Source organism: Micromys minutus (assembly GCF_963924665.1).
Source record: "Micromys minutus genome assembly, chromosome: 1".
In the NCBI taxonomy this organism is placed as follows: Eukaryota; Metazoa; Chordata; class Mammalia; order Rodentia; family Muridae; genus Micromys; species Micromys minutus.
This window is the reverse complement of record NC_137969.1, coordinates 146,717,022-146,734,895: the sequence shown is the minus strand read 5'-3', so window position 1 is coordinate 146,734,895 and position 17,874 is coordinate 146,717,022. Positions and strand designations below refer to the sequence as shown.

Sequence of the window (17,874 nt, the reverse complement as noted above, 5' to 3'; positions counted from 1 at the left end):
GTCTTCCCCCCCTCCCCACCACACACTCAGTTGTCTTGATTTTCTCAAGTCCAAAAGATTGAGACCCGAATCACCCTCACCACAACACTCCTCTCTCTCTCTAAAAAACAAAAATAAAAACAAAAACAAACCCTTAGTTACGAAACTTGATATTTAATGAGATTCGTGACTCAATCTGGCAAAAATCCAAACGACTTACAGACACATGAGAAAGTTAGGCAACCCAGGGCACTGAACTTCTGTCTAGTTCAATGGAACAATGCCTTGAAATACCCTGCTAAACCTTCTTAGTCTAAAAACCGTGTCAGATGTCATGAACCATCTAAGCTAATAAGCATATTTTACAATTCCTTAGTAGTCACTTAATTGTAGTTTTAGGATACAAAGAAGAAATTGACTTTCGTGGTGGTTTTCCACTGTTAGTTCAAGAGCTCAAGCAGGAGGGCAGAGGCAGTGAGATATCCTACTTTATAAAGATAATTCCAGGCTAAATACAAACAGAAAGAGAACTTCGATTGCAAAATACAATTTTCAGTAATTGACATCCAAAAGGAATATGTCATGGCAGATTTGTGTCCCTTCTAAGTACATAGCCTAAGATCAAATTTTATTATGCCAAGAGAACATTATTGAGAAAGTAAACCGGAGATACCAAGAAAATTAGAACAGAAGTAATGGGACTGAAGAGCTGGCTCTGCAGGTGTGAGTTCAATTCCCAGCAATCACATGTTGGCTCACAATAATCTATATTGAGATATGGCGCCCTCTTCTGGCCTACAGGCATACATGCAAGCAGAATGCTATGTATGTGATAAATTATGTTTTAAAAGTACAATAAAAATAAGTAGGTTTGGAAAGCTGTGTGTATTTTTAGAAAGTACAACTACATCTAATGCTGTCCTACATAGATATCCAGGGTCCTACAGCGTCTTTCTGTTTCTAAAAGTAAGTCTACACTTCAAATTCTGAGACTAGTGTCTTCAAAGGAATTGGTAAAAGCTTTAGGAATGTAACCTTTGGAAATATTTTGACTTTTAAAGACAGCACATCTTGGGAGTTAGAGATATGGTTTAGTGGTTAAGAGCACTGACTGCTCTTCCAGATGTCCCGATTAAAATTCCCAGCAACTGCAGACTCTATAAGATTTGCCTTCTAAACTCTACATGAGTTCCTCTCCCCATTATACATGCTATAAACAAATAACAAGCTAACTTAAATAAGTGGGTTGTATGTATGTGTGTGTGTGTGTGTGTGTGTGTGTGATAATGACATTTTAAAAAACTTGGCTTTTTGAGGTGGGTATAGTAGAAGTTGAAGGGAGGAAAGGATAATTGAGAAACAATGTATAGTTCAATTTTTTTTAATTGAAAGTGTATTGCCTATCTTAACATTTTTGTAAGAATAGACTGGATGCTGCACTGTACCTGAATTGTCCTCGATATTACATATACAACAGATTAACATACTTAATAAACTATAGACTTATCTTAGATATTTGTGTGAAAAAAATTGACTAGCCACCTGGCTCTGACACCTTCACCCTGTTGTTGGTCGACTTGTGTGCCCACAGCCCTGTCTCTTAGTCCCGCCGCCAGGTTCCCACTTCACTCCTTTCTCCAGTGTCCATGTCTCAGGCCATTCTTTCCCAAGCACATCTGCCCCTTAGGTTTTGTAGAGGCTGCTTTTTCTGCCTTTCTCTGAGCTCTCAGGCATTGGTGTCAACATCCCCATTCTTTGTCCTCCTCCTTTTGTTTTGTTAATTCTCTAACACTTTTATTTCTTGTTAAGTAGGAACCTATATTACAGGCACAGTATTATTCACATGAGGTAAGCAGCATAACTTACAATTATTTTATTTTTTTTGGGGTTTCTGATTACTTGCTTTAATTTCAATACAATGACAATGACTAATTCACCCCAGTCTTGTAAAAATCACTAGCATACATTTGCCTACACCAGCCATTTGCTCTTTTTTAGACACTGAGAACATTCCATCTTTGGATATTAACTGTTTGGGTGATGTGGTTACCGCCTCCAGAGGAGTTAGAAACATGGCCGTCCAAAGTCAAGAAAGTCTCCTTTTTGTTCACAAATACACATGTTTTATCCTCCCACTCCACAAGGGCATCATCTTTCCAGTTACTTTCTTGTCCCTCCACTTGTCAAGGTTTGTAACATCTGCAGTTTACTCTGTAACTAGAATTAAGAAGAAAGCCATAGTTGGTCCATTTGCCTTACTACCAGGGTGTAGTCAATTCCTGTGAAACTGGACTTTCTTTTCTTTGGAACCAGTGTCTTTTTGGGGGGAACATCTTCACATAGTCCCACTATTTTTTTTTTTTTTTCAAAATCCTGCCGTCATATTTGGAAGTTTTCCTGTAGTCTGGCTTTGACCCGATGTTTCAATATAGCCTCTTGTGGGAAGAGATGCATGCTTTTAAGATCACATTCTTGATATAACAGGCCTCTTATTCAATTCAATGTCTAGTTCACAGTCCAGTACTCTTAAAAGATTAATTCAGAACCCAAGTTTGAGGTAAATCTGTGTTCTTGAAAACTTAACATTCCTTTCACATTATGCATCCTGTGCCCTTTGCCATATCCTAAGATTTGCCAGGTGTTTGCTGATGTGTAGTTCCTTGAATACTTTCTTGTTTACCTCCTCTGCTGCTGGAACACAATATCTTTGTTCTAAATCGACCCAGGTAGCTTTCCCACCTCCAATTCCCAGGAAGGGGAAGTGGTGAGCAGACCGCCCGAGAGCGAGCCTGCTCTCGAGAGACTGCACGTTCTTCTCGCGCATCCCTGAAGGTGCCACAGGGCGGCCTGCCATCTTACGGTCCCGGTTGGCGCACAATGCAGACGCGGCTCTAAATGTGTACCTGCAAGCAGATGTTGAGGATCACTGAGCCCGTGATGTAGAAGTACGGGAAGTTCATTCGCAGCTGCCAGGACAGCTCAAAGAAGGCGAGCAGGGAGTGAGAGAGCACCTTGCAGAAAACACCGTACAAGGTAGCGGCCGCAGGGCCCACAGCCCTGACCGCCAGGGCGGACGGGAAGTCGGCGGGGACCATGGCGTTGTCCCACTAGGTCGAGGTTCTCCAAAGCTTCGCGCACTCCCAAGCTGGACCGAGCCGTGGCCTGGATGAAGCGGCCACCGCTTCAGTCTCAACGCCATCGGCCGCCGCTCCCACCCTGGTGGCACCTCTCAATACCTTTATCATTCCTTTTCTCACCTTTTTTATCATTTCGTTTTATCCCTCATTACAGTTTTACTTTATGTCAGAGCGACATTCATATTTTTATACATCGGTATAAAATGTAGAGAAACACTCACTTTTTCTTCAGTATTTATAAGCATGCTTTTCTTTGATATTTATGCAATTCATATACAATAATTAATGGTAAATCAGCTTGAAATGTTTCTCTAATGACATACTTGGGGTTTTCATAAATGTTAGTATACTAACTGCAGATACCTGTACCATTTTTATTCTGATACTTTTATAGTAAGTATCAACAAAAGCCTTTGATAGAGTACTGTACAATAGGATATGGCCCAATGTCAATCTGTACTTTTTACTAGTAAAGGGACTTGAAATATCACATTTTCTCTGTGATGTCTGCAAGGGCTCAAGTATCTCACTCCCACCTAGATCACCTTAACTTGACAAACCAGAGGTATTTTTTACCCAGAAAGGCAGGATAAATTCATATAAATTAAACCCAACCACAACCAATAACGCCTAACCCTATCCCCTAACCCTAAACCCTATACCTAACACAAGGCTTTTTTTTTAAATTTATTTATTTCATGTACGTGGACATACTGTTGCAGTCTTCAGACACACCAGAAGAAGACATCAGATCCCATTACAGATGGTTGTGAGCCACAACTTAGTTGCTGGGAATTGAACTCGGGACCTTTGGAAGAGCAGTCAGTGCTCTTAACTGTTAAGTTATTTCTCCAGCACAACACAAGCAGTTTAAACCATTGAAGACTTTCTGTTTTACTTCTAGGTATATATAGTCCTTGCTACTCATTAACAGTTATTTTTCACTAAGAATAGATCCTTCTTCCTCTACTTAATTGCTAGTTTTCAATTATTGTTAAGGGATTCAAGACATGTGATTAAACACATTAACTGTGAAACTTTCTATTTTTCTGTCTGAGAAAATATAGAAACTCATCGTAATGTTGATCCCATTCTTTAATAAAATATATGCATTAGTTACCATGCAACAGGCTTAAGTAACAGGTCAAATACACGAAGTTGTTTATAGTTGTTTAAAAGACACAAACAACAAAACAGGTTACTCAGAAAAAAAAGCGAATAACTAGGCACACCAATGATCTGTGTGCACTCTAGTAGAGTCAATTCCCTTGTGGAGTTTCTGGTAAACTTAAGAGTCCAGAGCTGGTTGTTCTGGATCTGCACAAAGGGTATTCTAGCAGCATTTCCCTGGGCAAAGTCCAGTCAGTGTGAATTACAGACGCACAGAATGGTAATTCTAGTAAAATCCTAGATATGTATCACTTGTGCCGTTTTGCAAACATTTAAGGACTTATTACAGGATGGTCTGGGCTTTCCAACCAGCCACACAAATAATGTGCTTCCAAACTGAAACAAGTGGCCCTCCAGGCTGCTATTTTAACAGCACACACAAGTGTGACCAAAGCATGTATTGAGACACTGGTTTGGAGATGGGGAATAACAGGTCCTCTGCATATAAAAGTGTTAGAGAATTAACAAAACAAAAGAAGGAGGACAAAGTCTGGGGGTGTTGACACCGGACGCCTGAGAGCTCAGAGAAAGGCAGAAGAAGAAGCCTCTATAAAACCTAAGGGGCAGATGTGCTCAGGGAAAGAATGGCCTGAGACATGGGCACTGGAGAAAGGAGTGAAGTGGGAACCTGGCGGCGGGACTAAGAGACAGGGCTGTGGGCACACAAGTCGACCAACAACAGGGTGAAGGTGTCAAAGCCTGGTGGCTAGTAAATTTTTTTCACACAAATATCTAAGATAAGTCTATAATTTATTAAGTATGTTAATCTGTTGTATATGTAATATCGAGGACAATTCAGGTTACAGTGCAGCATTCAGTCTATTCTTACAATAATGTTAAGATAGGCAATACATTTTCAATTTAAAAAAATTGAACTATACATTGTTTCTCAATTATCCTTTCCTCCCTTCAACTTCTACTATACCCACCTCAAAAGGCCTAGTTTTTTAAAATGTTATTATCACACACACACACACACAAACACACACACACGCAAACACACACACACTCACACACACACCCCAATTATTCAACTTAGCTTGTTATTTGTTTATAGCATGTAGGATGGGGAGAGTAACTCATGTAGAGTTTAGAAGGCAAATCTTATAGAGTCTGTAGTTGCTGGGAATTTTAATCGGGACATCTGGAAGAGCAGTCAGTGCTCTTAACCACTGAACCATATCTCTAACTCCCAAGATGTGCTGTCTTTAAAAGTCAAAATATTTCCAAAGGTTACATTCCAAAAGCTTTTACCAATTCCTTAGAAGACACTAGTCTCAGAATTTGAAGTGTAGACTTACTTTTAGAAACAGAAAGACGCTGTAGGACCCTGGATATCTATGTAGGACAGCATTAGATGTAGTTGTACTTTCTAAAAATACACACAGCTTTCCAAACCTACTTATTTTTATTGTACTTTTAAAACATAATTTATCACATACATAGCATTCTGCTTGCATGTATGCCTGTAGGCCAGAAGAGGGCGCCATATCTCAATATAGATTATTGTGAGCCAACATGTGATTGCTGGGAATTGAACTCACACCTGCAGAGCCAGCTCTCCAGGCCCATTACTTCTGTTCTAATTTTCTTGGTATCTCCGGTTTACTTTCTCAATAATGTTCTCTTGGCATAATAAAATTTGATCTTAGGCTATGTACTTAGAAGGGACACAAATCTGCCATGACATATTCCTTTTGGATGTCAATTACTGAAAATTGTATTTTGCAATCGAAGTTCTCTTTCTGTTTGTATTTAGCCTGGAATTATCTTTATAAAGTAGGATATCTCAAGGCCTCTGCCCTCCTGCTAGAGCTCTTGAACTAACAGTGGACCACAACCACGAAAGTCACTTTCTACTTTGTATCCTAAAATTACAATTAAGTGACTACTAAGGAATTGTAAAATATGCTTATTAGCTTAGATGGTTCATGACATCTGACACGTTTATAGACTAAAAAGGTTTAGCAGGGTATTTCAAGGCATTGTTCCATTGAACTAGACAGAATTTCAGTGCCCTGGGTTGCCTAACTTTCTCATGTGTCTGTAAGTCGTTTGGATTTTTGCCAGATTGAGTCACGAATCTCATTAAATATCAAGTTTCGTAACTAAGGGTTTGTTTTTGTTTTAATTTGTTTTTGATTTTTAGAGAGAGAGAGAGGAGTGTTGTGGTGAGGGTGATTCGGGTCTCCTCAATCTCTTGGACTTGAGAAAAAATCAAGACAACTGAGTGTGTGGTGGGGAGGGGGGGAAGACATCGGCTAAGGTGCACTAAATTCTTACTTCCACAATGTGGCACCCTGTACTTTGTATCCATAGTCTCATTTCTTCAGGACAAGAACATAACAACATTTGGCCAGAAGGGGTCGGAACAACACCACTCTTCTGTATCCCTATTAGTGGAGTGAGACCACTGAGCCCTCCTAAGTGGATATCAGTCTTGCAGACAGCACAGAGAAAATGTGATATTTCAAGTCCCCTTACTACTAAAAATTACAGATTTACATTGGGCCATATCTTATTGTACAGTACTTATTTAACTTATTTTAGGATAAAATTGCAGAAATTTCCCTTATTTTGTGTCAAAAATGCAGAAATTCCCATTATTTTGGGGTAAAAAGGCAGAAATTTCATTATTTGGAATAAAATGGCAGAAATTTTTCATATTTTGGGGCAAAAATGCAGTAATGCTTTTAATTTGGGGGCAAAATTCAGAAATTTCACAAATTTTGAGTCAAAAAGGCAGAAGTTTCTCTTATTTTGGGAAAAAAATGCAGAAATTTCCCTCTTTATGGGACAAAATTGCAAAAATTTTCTTTATTTTGGGTAAAACTGCAGAAATTTTTCTTATTTTGGGGTAAAAATGCAGTAATGCTTATCATTTTGGGGCAATAATTCGGAAATTCCCCTAATTTTGTGGGAAAAAGGCAGAAATTCCCTTTATTGTGGGGCAAAATTTTTGAAATTTCCCTTTTTATGGACATAATTGCAGAAATTTCCCTTATTTTGGGGCAAAATTGCAGAAATTTCCCTTATTTTGGGCAAAATTGCAGAAATTCCCCTAATTTTGTGTCAAAATTGCAGAAATTCCCATTATTTTGAGGCAAAAATGCAGAAATTCCACTTTATTTTAATGCAAAATTGCAGAAATTCCCCTTATTTGGGGAAAATAAGCAGAAATTTCCCTTATTTTGGGGCAAAATTGCAGAAATTTCACTTATCATGGGACAGAAATCAAGAAATTTCCCTTATTTCGGGTCCAAAAGGCAGTAATTCCGCTAATTTGGGGGCAAATTGCAGAAATTAAACTTATTTTAGGGAAAAAGACTGAAATTCCCCTTATTTTTTCCAAAAAGACAGAAATACATCTTATTTTAGGGCAAGAAGGCAGAAATTCCAATTAATTTTAAGCAAAAATGCAGAATTTTCTCTTATTTAGAAGCAAAAACCCAGTAATGCCCCTAATTTTGAAGCAAAAAGCAGAAATTCCCCTAATTTTGGGGCAAAAAGGCAGAAAGTCCCCTTATTGTGGGGCAAAATTGCTGAAATTTCCCTTTTTGGAGACAAAATTGCAGAAATTTCCCTCATTTTGGGGCAAAATTTATAAATTTCCCTTATCTTGGGACAAAAATGCCGAAATTCCCCTTATTTCAGGTCAAAAATGAAGAAATTCCGCTTATTTGGTGTTAAAAATGCAGAAATATCCTTTATTTTAGGGCAAAAAGACTGAAATTCCTCTTATTTTGTGCCAAAAGGGCAGAAATTCTTATTTTAGGGCAAAAAGGCAGAAATTCCAGTTAATTTTGGGCAAAAATGCAGAAATTTCCCTTATTTGGGGCAAAAAGACTTTAATGCCCCTAATTTTGTGTCAAAAAGGCAGAAATCCCCCTAATTTTGGAGCAAAATTGCAGAAATTTCCCTTATTTTGGGGAAAAATTGCAGTAATTCCCCTAATTTTCTGTCAAAATTGCAGATATTCCCTTTATTTTGGGGCAAAATTGTAGAAATTCCCAATTATTTTGGAGCAATATTGCAATAATACCCCTAATTTTGGATCAAAAAGGCAGAAATTCCCCTTCTTTTGGGGCAAAAAGGTAGAAATTCCACTTATTTTCGAGCAAAATTGCATGATATTTCCTTATTATTGGGCAAAAAGGAAGTAATGCCCCTAATTTGGGGGCAAAAAGGCAGAAATTCCCCTAATTTTGGGGCAAAATGCAGAGATTCTCCTTATTTGGGGGCAAAAATGCAGAAATTTCCATTTTTTGGGACAAAATTGCAGAAATTTCCCTTATTTTGGGGCAAAATTGCAGAAATTTCTTTTATCTTGGGGAATAATGCAGAAATTCCTCCTATTTCGGGTCAAAAAGGCAGAAATTCCGCTTATTTGGGGTCAAAAATGCAGAAATTTCCCATATTTTAGGGCAAAAAGACTGAAATTCCCCATATTTTGTGCCAAAATAACAGAAATTCTTATTTTAGAGCAAAAAAGAAGAAATTCCACTTAATTTTGGAAAAAAATGCAGAAATTTCCCTTATTTGGGGCAAAAAGACAGTAATGCCCCTAATTTTGTGTCAAAAAGGCAGAAATTCCCCTAATTTTTGAGCACAATTGCAGAAATTTCCATTATTTTGGGGCAAAATTGCAGTAATTCCCCTAATTTTGTGTCAAAATTCCAGAAATTCCCTTTATTTTGGGGCAAAATTGCAGAAATTCCCCTTATTTGGGGGCAAAAATGCTGAAATTCCCCTTATTTTGGAGCAAAAATGCAGAAATTTTCCTTATTTTAGGGTAAAAAGACAGAAATTCTTTTTATTTCAGGGCAAAAATACAGAAATTCCCCTTATTTTTGGGCAAAAATGCAGAAATTCCCCTTATTTTGGGCCAAATAGGCAGAAATTTCCCTTATTTTGGAGCAAAAGGATAGAAATTTAACTTATTTTAGGATAAAATTGCAGAAATTTCCTTTATTTTGTGGCAAAATGCAGAAATTCCCATTATTTTGGGGTAAAAAGCAGAAATTTCCCTTATTTTAGAATAAAATTGCAGAAATTTTCCATATTTTGGGGCAAAAATGCAGTAATGCTTCTAATTTGGGGGCAAAATTCAGACATTTCACAAATTTTGAGTCAAAAAGGCAGAAGTTTCTCTTATTTTGGGAAAAAAATGCGGAAATTTTTCTCTTTATGGTACAAAATTGCAGAAATTTTTTTTTATTTTGGGTCAAACTGCAGAAATTTTTCTTATTTTGGGGTAAAAATGCAGTAATGCTTCTCATTTTGGGGCAATAATTCAGAAATTCCCCTAATTTTGGGGCAAAAAGGCAGAAATTCCCTTTATTGTGGGGCAAAATTGCTGAAATTTCCCTTTTTATGGACATAATTGCAGAAATTTCCCTTATATTGGGGCAAAATTGCAGAAATTTCCCTTATTTTGGGCAAAATTGCAGAAATTCCCCTAATTTTGTGTCAAAATTGCAGAAATTCACATTATTTTGAGGCAAAAATTCAGAAATTCCACTTTATTTTAATGCAAAATTGCAGAAATTCCCCTTATTTGGGGAAAAAAGGCAGAAATTTCCCTTATTTTGGGGCAAAATTGCAGAAATTTCACTTATCATGTGACAGAAATCCATAAATTTCCCTTATTTCGGGTCCAAAAGGCAGTAATTCTGCTAATTTGGGGGCAAATTGCAGAAATTAAACTTATTTTAGGGAAAAAGACTGAAATTCCCCTTATTTTTTCCAAAAAGACAGAAATACTTCTTATTTTAGGGCAAAAAGGCAGAAATTCCAATTAATTTAAAGCAAAAATGCAGAATTTTCTCTTATTTAGAAGGAAAAACCCAGTAATGCCCCTAATTTTGAAGCAAAAAGAAGCAATTCCCCTAATTTTGGGGCAAAAATGCAGAAATTCCCCTTATTGTGGGGCAAAATTGCTGAAATTTCCCTTTTTGGAGACAAAATTGCAGAAATTTCCCTTATTTTGGGAAAAATTTTAGAAATTTCCCTTATCTTGGGGCAAAAATGCAGAAATTCCCCTTATTTCGGGTCAAAAATGCAGAAATTCCGCTTATTTGGGGTCAAAAATTCAGAAATAACCCTTATTTTAGGGCAAAAAGACTGAAATTCTTCTTATTTTGTGCCAAAAGGGCAGAAATTCTTATTTTAGGGCAAAAAGGCAGAAATTCCAGTTAATTTTGGTCAAAAATGCAGATATTTCCCTTATTTGAGGCAAAAAGACTTTAATGCCCCTAATTTTGTGTCAAAAAGGCAGAAATTCCTCTAATTTTGGAGCAAAATTGCAGAAATTTCCCTTATTTTGGGGCAAAATTGCAGTAATTCCCCTAATTTTCTGTCAAAATTGCAGATATTCCCTTTATTTTGGGGCAAAATTGCAGAAATTTTCCTTATTTGGAAGCAAAAATGCTGAAATTCCCCTTATTTTGGAGCAAAAATGCAGAAATTTTCCTTATTTTAGGGTAAAAAGACAGAAATTCTTTTTATTTCAGGGCAAAAATACAGAAATTCCCCTTATTTTGGAACAAAAATGCAGAAATTCCCCTTATTTTGGGCCAAATAGGCAGAAATTTCTCTTATTTTGGAGCCAAAGGATAGAAATTTAACTTATTTTAGGATAAAATTGCAGAAATTTCCTTTATTTTGTGGCAAAATGCAGAAATTCCCATTATTTTGGGGTAAAAAGGCAGAAATTTCCCTTATTTTGGAATAAAATTGCAGAAATTTCCCATATTTTGGGGCAAAAATGCAGTAATGCTTCTAATTTGGGGGCAAAATTCAGAAATTTCACAAATTTTGAGTCAAAAAGGCAAAACTTTCTCTTATTTTGGGAAAAAATGCAGAAATTTTCCTCTTTATGGTACAAAATTGCAGAATTTTTTTTTATTTTGGGTCAAACTGCAGAAATTTTTTTTATGTTGGGGTAAAAATGCAGTCATGCTACTCATTTTGGGGCAATAATTCAGAAATTCCCCTAATTTTGGGGCAAAAAGGCAGAAATTCCCTTTATTGTGGGGCAAAATTGCTGAAATTTCCCTTTTTATGGACATAATTGCAGAAATTTCCCTTATCTTGGGGCAAAATTGCAGAAATTTCCCTTATTTTGGGCAAAATTGCAGAAATTCCCCTAATTTTGTGTCAAAATTGCAGAAATTCACATTATTTTGAGGCAAAAATGCAGAAATTCCACTTTATTTTAATGCAAAATTGCAGAAATTCCCCTTATTTGGGGAAAAAAGGCAGAAATTTCCCTTATTTTGGGGCAAAATTGCAGAAATTTCACTTATCATGGGACAGAAATCCAGAAATTTCCCATATTTCGGGGCCAAAAGGCCGTAATTCCGCTAATGTGGGGGCAAATTGCAGAAATTAAACTTATTTTAAGGAAAAAGACTGAAATTCCCCTTATTTTTTCCAAAAAGACAGAAATACTTTTTATTTTAGAGCAAAAAGGCAGAAATTCCAATTAATTTAAAGCAAAAATGCAGAATTTTCCCTTATTTAGGGGCAAAAACCCAGTAATGCCCCTAATTTTGGGGCAAAAAGCAGAAATTCTTCTAATTTTGGGGCAAAAAGGCAGAAATTCCCCTTATTGTGGGGCAAAATTGCTGAAATTTCCCTTTTTGGAGACAAAATTGCAGAAATTCCCCTTATTTTGGGCCAAATAGGCAGAAATTTCCCTTATTTTGGAGCAAAAGAATAGAAATTTAACTTATTTTAGGATAAAATTGCAGAAATTTTTCTTATTTTGTGGCAAAAATGCAGAAATTCCCATAATTTTGGGGTAAAAAGGCAGAAATTTCCCTTATTTTGGAATAAAATTGCAGAAATTTCCCATATTTTGGGGCAAAAATGCAGTAATGCTTCTAATTTGGGGGCAAAATTCAGAAATTTCACAAATTTTGAGTCAAAAAGGCAGAAGTTTCTCTTATTTTGGGAAAAAAATGCCGAAATTTCCCTCTTTATGGGACAAAATTGCAGAAATTTTCTTTATTTTGGGTCAAACTGCAGAAATTTTTCTTATTTGGGGTAAAAATGCAGTAATGCTTCTCATTTTGGGGCAATAATTCAGAAATTCCCCTAATTTTGGTGCAAAAAAGCAGAAATTCCCTTTATTGTGGGGCAAAATTGCAGAAATTTCCCTTATTTTGGGCAAAATTGCAGAAATTCCCCTAATTTTGTGTCAAAATTGCAGAAATTCCCATTATTTTGAGGCAAAAATGCAGAAATTCCACTTTATTTTAATGCAAAATTGCAGAAATTCCCCGTATTTGGGAGAAAAAGGCAGAAATTTCCCTTATTTTGGGGCAAAATTGCAGAAATTTCACTTATCATGGAACAGAAATCTAGAAATTTCCCTTATTTCGGTCCAAAAGGCAGTAATTCTGCTAATTTGGGGGCAAATTGCAGAAATTAAACTTATTTTAGGGAAAAAGACTGAAATTCCCCTTATTTTTTCCAAAAAGACAGAAATACTTCTTATTTTAGGGCAAAAAGTCAGAAATTCCAATTAATTTTAAGCAAAAATGCAGAATTTTCCCTTATTTGGGGCAAAAAGACTTTAATGCCCCTAATTTTGTGTCAAAAAGGCAGAAATTCCCCTAATTTTGGAGCAAAATTGCAGAAATTTCCCTTATTTTGGGGCAAAATTGCAGAAATTTCTTTTATCTTGGGGAATAATGCAGAAATTCCCCCTATTTCGGGTCAAAAAGGCAGAAATTCCACTTATTTGTGGTCAAAAATGCAGAAATTACCCTTATTTTAGGGCAAAAAGACTGAAATTCCCTATATTTTGTGCCAAAAAAACAGAAATTCTTATTTTAGGGCAAAAAGGAAGAAATTCCACTTAATTTTGGACAAAAATGCAGAAATTTCCCTTATTTGGGGCAAAAAGACAGTAATGCCCCTAATTTTGTGTCAAAAAGGCAGAAATTCCCCTAATTTTTGAGCACAATTGCAGAAATTTCCATTATTTTGGGGCAAAATTGCAGTAATTCCCCTAATTTTGTGTCAAAATTCCAGAAATTCCCTTTATTTTGGGGCAAAATTGCAGAAATTCCCCTTATTCGGGGACAAAAATGCTGAAATTCCCCTTATTTTGGAGCAAAAATGCAGAAATTTTCCTTATTTTAGGGCAAAAAGACAGAAATTCTTTTAATTTCAGGGCAAAAATACTGAAATTTCCCTTATTTTGGGGGAAAAATGCAGAAATTCCCCTTATTTTGGGCCAAATAGGCAGAAATTTCCCTTATTTTGGAGCAGAAGGATAAAAATTTAACTTATTTTAGGATAAAATTGCAGAAATTTCCCTTATTTTGTGGCAAAAATGCAGAAATTCCCATTATTTTTGGGTAAAAAGGCAGAAATTTCCCTTATTTTGGAATAAAATTGCAGAAATTTCCCATATTTTGGGGCAAAAATGCAGTAATGCTTCTAATTTGGAGGCAAAATTCAGAAATTTCACAAATTTTGAGTCAAAAAGGCAGAAGTTTCTCTTATTTTGGGAAAAAAATGCAGAAATTTCCCTCTTTATGGGACAAAATTGCAGAAATTTTCTTTATTTTGGGTCAAACTGCAGAAATTTTCCTTATTTTGGGGTAAAAATGCAGTAATGCTTCTCATTTTGGGGCAGTAATTCAGAAATTCCCCTAATTTTGGGGCAAAAAGGCAGAAATTCCCTTTATTGTGGGGCAAAATTGCTGAAATTTCCCTTTTTATGGACATAATTGCAGAAATTTCCCTTATTTTGGGCAAAATTGCAGAAATTCCCCTAATTTTGTGTCAAAATTGCAGAAATTCCCATTATTTGGAGGCAAAAATGCAGAAATCCCACTTTAGTTTAATGAAAAATTGCAGAAATTCCCCTTATTTGGAGCAAAAAGGCAGAAATTTCCCTTATTTTGGGGCAAAATTGCAGAAATTTCACTTATCATGGGACAGAAATCCAGAAATTTCCCTTATTTCGGGTCCAAAAGGCAGTAATTCTGCTAATTTGGGGGCAAATTGCAGAAATTAAACTTATTTTAGGGAAAAAGACTGAAATTCCCCTTATTTTTTCCAAAAAGACAGAAATACTTCTTATTTTAGGGCAAAAAGGCAGAAATTCCAATTAATTTTAAGCAAAAATGCAGAATTTTCCCTTATTTAGGGGCAAAAACCCAGTAATGCCCCTAATTTTGGGGCAAAAAGCAGAAATTCTTCTAATTTTGGGGCAAAAAGGCAGAAATTCCCCTTATTGTGGGGCAAAATTGCTGAAATTTCCCTTTTTGGAGACAAAATTGCAGAAATTCCCCTTATTTTGGGCCAAATAGGCAGAAATTTCCCTTATTTTGGAGCAAAAGAATAGAAATTTAACTTATTTTAGGATAAAATTGCAGAAATTTTTCTTATTTTGTGGCAAAAATGCAGAAATTCCCATTATTTTGGGGTAAAAAGGCAGAAACTTCCCTTATTTTGGAATAAAATTGCAGAAATTTCCCATATTTTGGGGCAAAAATGCAGTAATGCTTCTAATTTGGGGGCAAAATTCAGAAATTTCACAAATTTTGAGTCAAAAAGGCAGAAGTTTCTCTTATTTTGGGAAAAAAATGCCGAAATTTCCCTCTTTATGGGACAAAATTGCAGAAATTTTCTTTATTTTGGGTCAAACTGCAGAAATTTTTCTTATTTTGGGGTAAAAATGCAGTAATACTTCTCATTTTGGCCAATAATTCAGAAATTCCCCTAATTTTGGGGCAAAAAAGCAGAAATTCCCTTTATTGTGGGGCAAAATTGCTGAAATTTCCCTTTTTATGAACATACTGTTAGAAATTTCCCTTATCTTGGGGCAAAATTGCAGAAATTTCCCTTATTTTGGGCAAAATTGCAGAAATTCCCCTAATTTTGTGTCAAAATTGCAGAAATTCCCATTATTTTGAGGCAAAAATGCAGAAATTCCACTTTATTTTAATGCAAAATTGCAGAAATTCCCCGTATTTGGGAGAAAAAGGCAGAAATTTCCCTTATTTTGGGGCAAAATTGCAGAAATTTCACTTATCATGGAACAGAAATTTAGAAATTTCCCTTATTTCGGTCCAAAAGGCAGTAATTCTGCTAATTTGGGGGCAAATTGCAGAAATTAAACTTATTTTAGGGAAAAAGACTGAAATTCCCCTTATTTTTTCCAAAAAGACAGAAATACTTCTTATTTTAGGGCAAAAAGTCAGAAATTCCAATTAATTTTAAGCAAAAATGCAGAATTTTCCCTTATTTGGGGCAAAAAGACTTTAATGCCCCTAATTTTGTGTCAAAAAGGCAGAAATTCCCCTAATTTTGGAGCAAAATTGCAGAAATTTTTCTTATTTTGGGGCAAAATTGCAGAAATTTCTTTTATCTTGGGGAATAATGCAGAAATTCCCCCTATTTCGGGTCAAAAAGGCAGAAATTCCGCTTATTTGTGGTCAAAAATGCAGAAATTACCCTTATTTTAGGGCAAAAAGACTGAAATTCCCTATATTTTGTGCCAAAAAAACAGAAATTCTTATTTTAGGGCAAAAAGGAAGAAATTCCACTTAATTTTGGACAAAAATGCAGAAATTTCCCTTATTTGGGGCAAAAAGACAGTAATGCCCCTAATTTTGTGTCAAAAAGGCAAAAATTCCCCTAATTTTTGAGCACAATTGCAGAAATTTCCATTATTTTCGGGCAAAATTGCAGTAATTCCCCTAATTTTGTGTCAAAATTCCAGAAATTCCCTTTATTTTGGGGCAAAATTGCAGAAATTCCCCTTATTCGGGGACAAAAATGCTGAAATTCCCCTTATTTTGGAGCAAAAATGCAGAAATTTTCCTTATTTTAGGGCAAAAAGACAGAAATTCTTTTAATTTCAGGGCAAAAATACTGAAATTTCCCTTATTTTGGGGGAAAAATGCAGAAATTCCCCTTATTTTGGGCCAAATAGGCAGAAATTTCCCTTATTTTGGAGCAAAAGGATAAAAATTTAACTTATTTTAGGATAAAATTGCAGAAATTTCCCTTATTTTGTGGCAAAAATGCAGAAATTCCCATTATTTTGGGGTAAAAAGGCAGAAATTTCCCTTATTTTGGAATAAAATTGCAGAAATTTCCCATATTTTGGGGCAAAAATGCAGTAATGCTTCTAATTTGGAGGCAAAATTCAGAAATTTCACAAATTTTGAGTCAAAAAGGCAGAAGTTTCTCTTATTTTGGGAAAAAATGCAGAAATTTCCCTCTTTTTGGGACAAAATTGCAGAAATTTTCTTTATTTTGGGTCAAACTGCAGAAATTTTTCTTATTTTGGGGTAAAAATGCAGTAATGCTTCTCATTTTGGGGCAGTAATTCAGAAATTCCCCTAATTTTGGGGCAAAAAGGCAGAAATTCCCTTTATTGTGGGGCAAAATTGCTGAAATTTCCCTTTTTATGGACATAATTGCAGAAATTTCCCTTATTTTGGGCAAAATTGCAGAAATTCCCCTAATTTTGTGTCAAAATTGCAGAAATTCCCATTATTTGGAGGCAAAAATGCAGAAATCCCACTTTATTTTAATGCAAAATTGCAGAAATTCCCCTTATTTGGAGCAAAAAGGCAGAAATTTCCCTTATTGTGGGGCAAAATTGCAGAAATTTAACTTATCATGGGACAGAAATCCAGAAATTTCCCTTATTTCGGGTCCAAAAGGCAGTAATTCTGCTAATTTGGGGGCAAATTGCAGAAATTAAACTTATTTTAGGGAAAAAGACTGAAATTCCCCTTATTTTTTCCAAAAAGACAGAAATACTACTTATTTTAGGGCAAAAAGGCAGAAATTCCAATTAATTTTAAGCAAAAATGCAGAATTTTCCCTTATTTAGGGGCAAAAACCCAGTAATGCCCCTAATTTTGGGGCAAAAAGCAGAAATTCTTCTAATTTTGGGGCAAAAAGGCAGAAATTCCCCTTATTGTGGGGCAAAATTGCTGAAATTTCCCTTTTTGGAGACAAAATTGCAGAAATTCCCCTTATTTTGGGCCAAATAGGCAGAAATTTCCCTTATTTTGGAGCAAAAGAATAGAAATTTAACTTATTTTAGGATAAAATTGCAGAAATTTTTCTTATTTTGTGGCAAAAATGCAGAAATTCCCATTATTTTGGGGTAAAAAGGCAGAAATTTCCCTTATTTTGGAATAAAATTGCAGAAATTTCCCATATTTTGGGGCAAAAATGCAGTAATGCTTCTAATTTGGGGGCAAAATTCAGAAATTTCACAAATTTTGAGTCAAAAAGGCAGAAGTTTCTCTTATTTTGGGAAAAAAATGCCGAAATTTCCCTCTTTATGGGACAAAATTGCAGAAATTTTCTTTATTTTGGGTCAAACTGCAGAAATTTTTCTTATTTTGGGGTAAAAATGCAGTAATGCTTCTCATTTTGGGGCAATAATTCAGAAATTCCCCTAATTTTGGGGCAAAAAAGCAGAAATTCCCTTTATTGTGGGGCAAAATTGCTGAAATTTCCCTTTTTATGAACATACTGTTAGAAATTTCCCTTATCTTGGGGCAAAATTGCAGAAATTTCCCTTATTTTGGGCAAAATT

At 35.6% G+C, this 17,874-nt stretch overlaps 1 protein-coding gene across 1 annotated transcript; it reads right to left on the bottom strand.

Annotated features, from left to right (window-relative positions):
* Positions 1–2,870: 2,870 nt before the first annotated feature.
* Positions 2,871–3,074, bottom strand: LOC308427555 (small integral membrane protein 10-like protein 1; the record flags this gene model as incomplete). The annotated part of the gene is made up of 1 exon (XM_080925701.1): positions 2,871–3,074. One exon carries the CDS (start codon positions 3,072–3,074, stop codon positions 2,871–2,873), a length of 204 nt encoding a protein of 67 aa, XP_080781827.1.
* Positions 3,075–17,874: the final 14,800 nt, after the last annotated feature.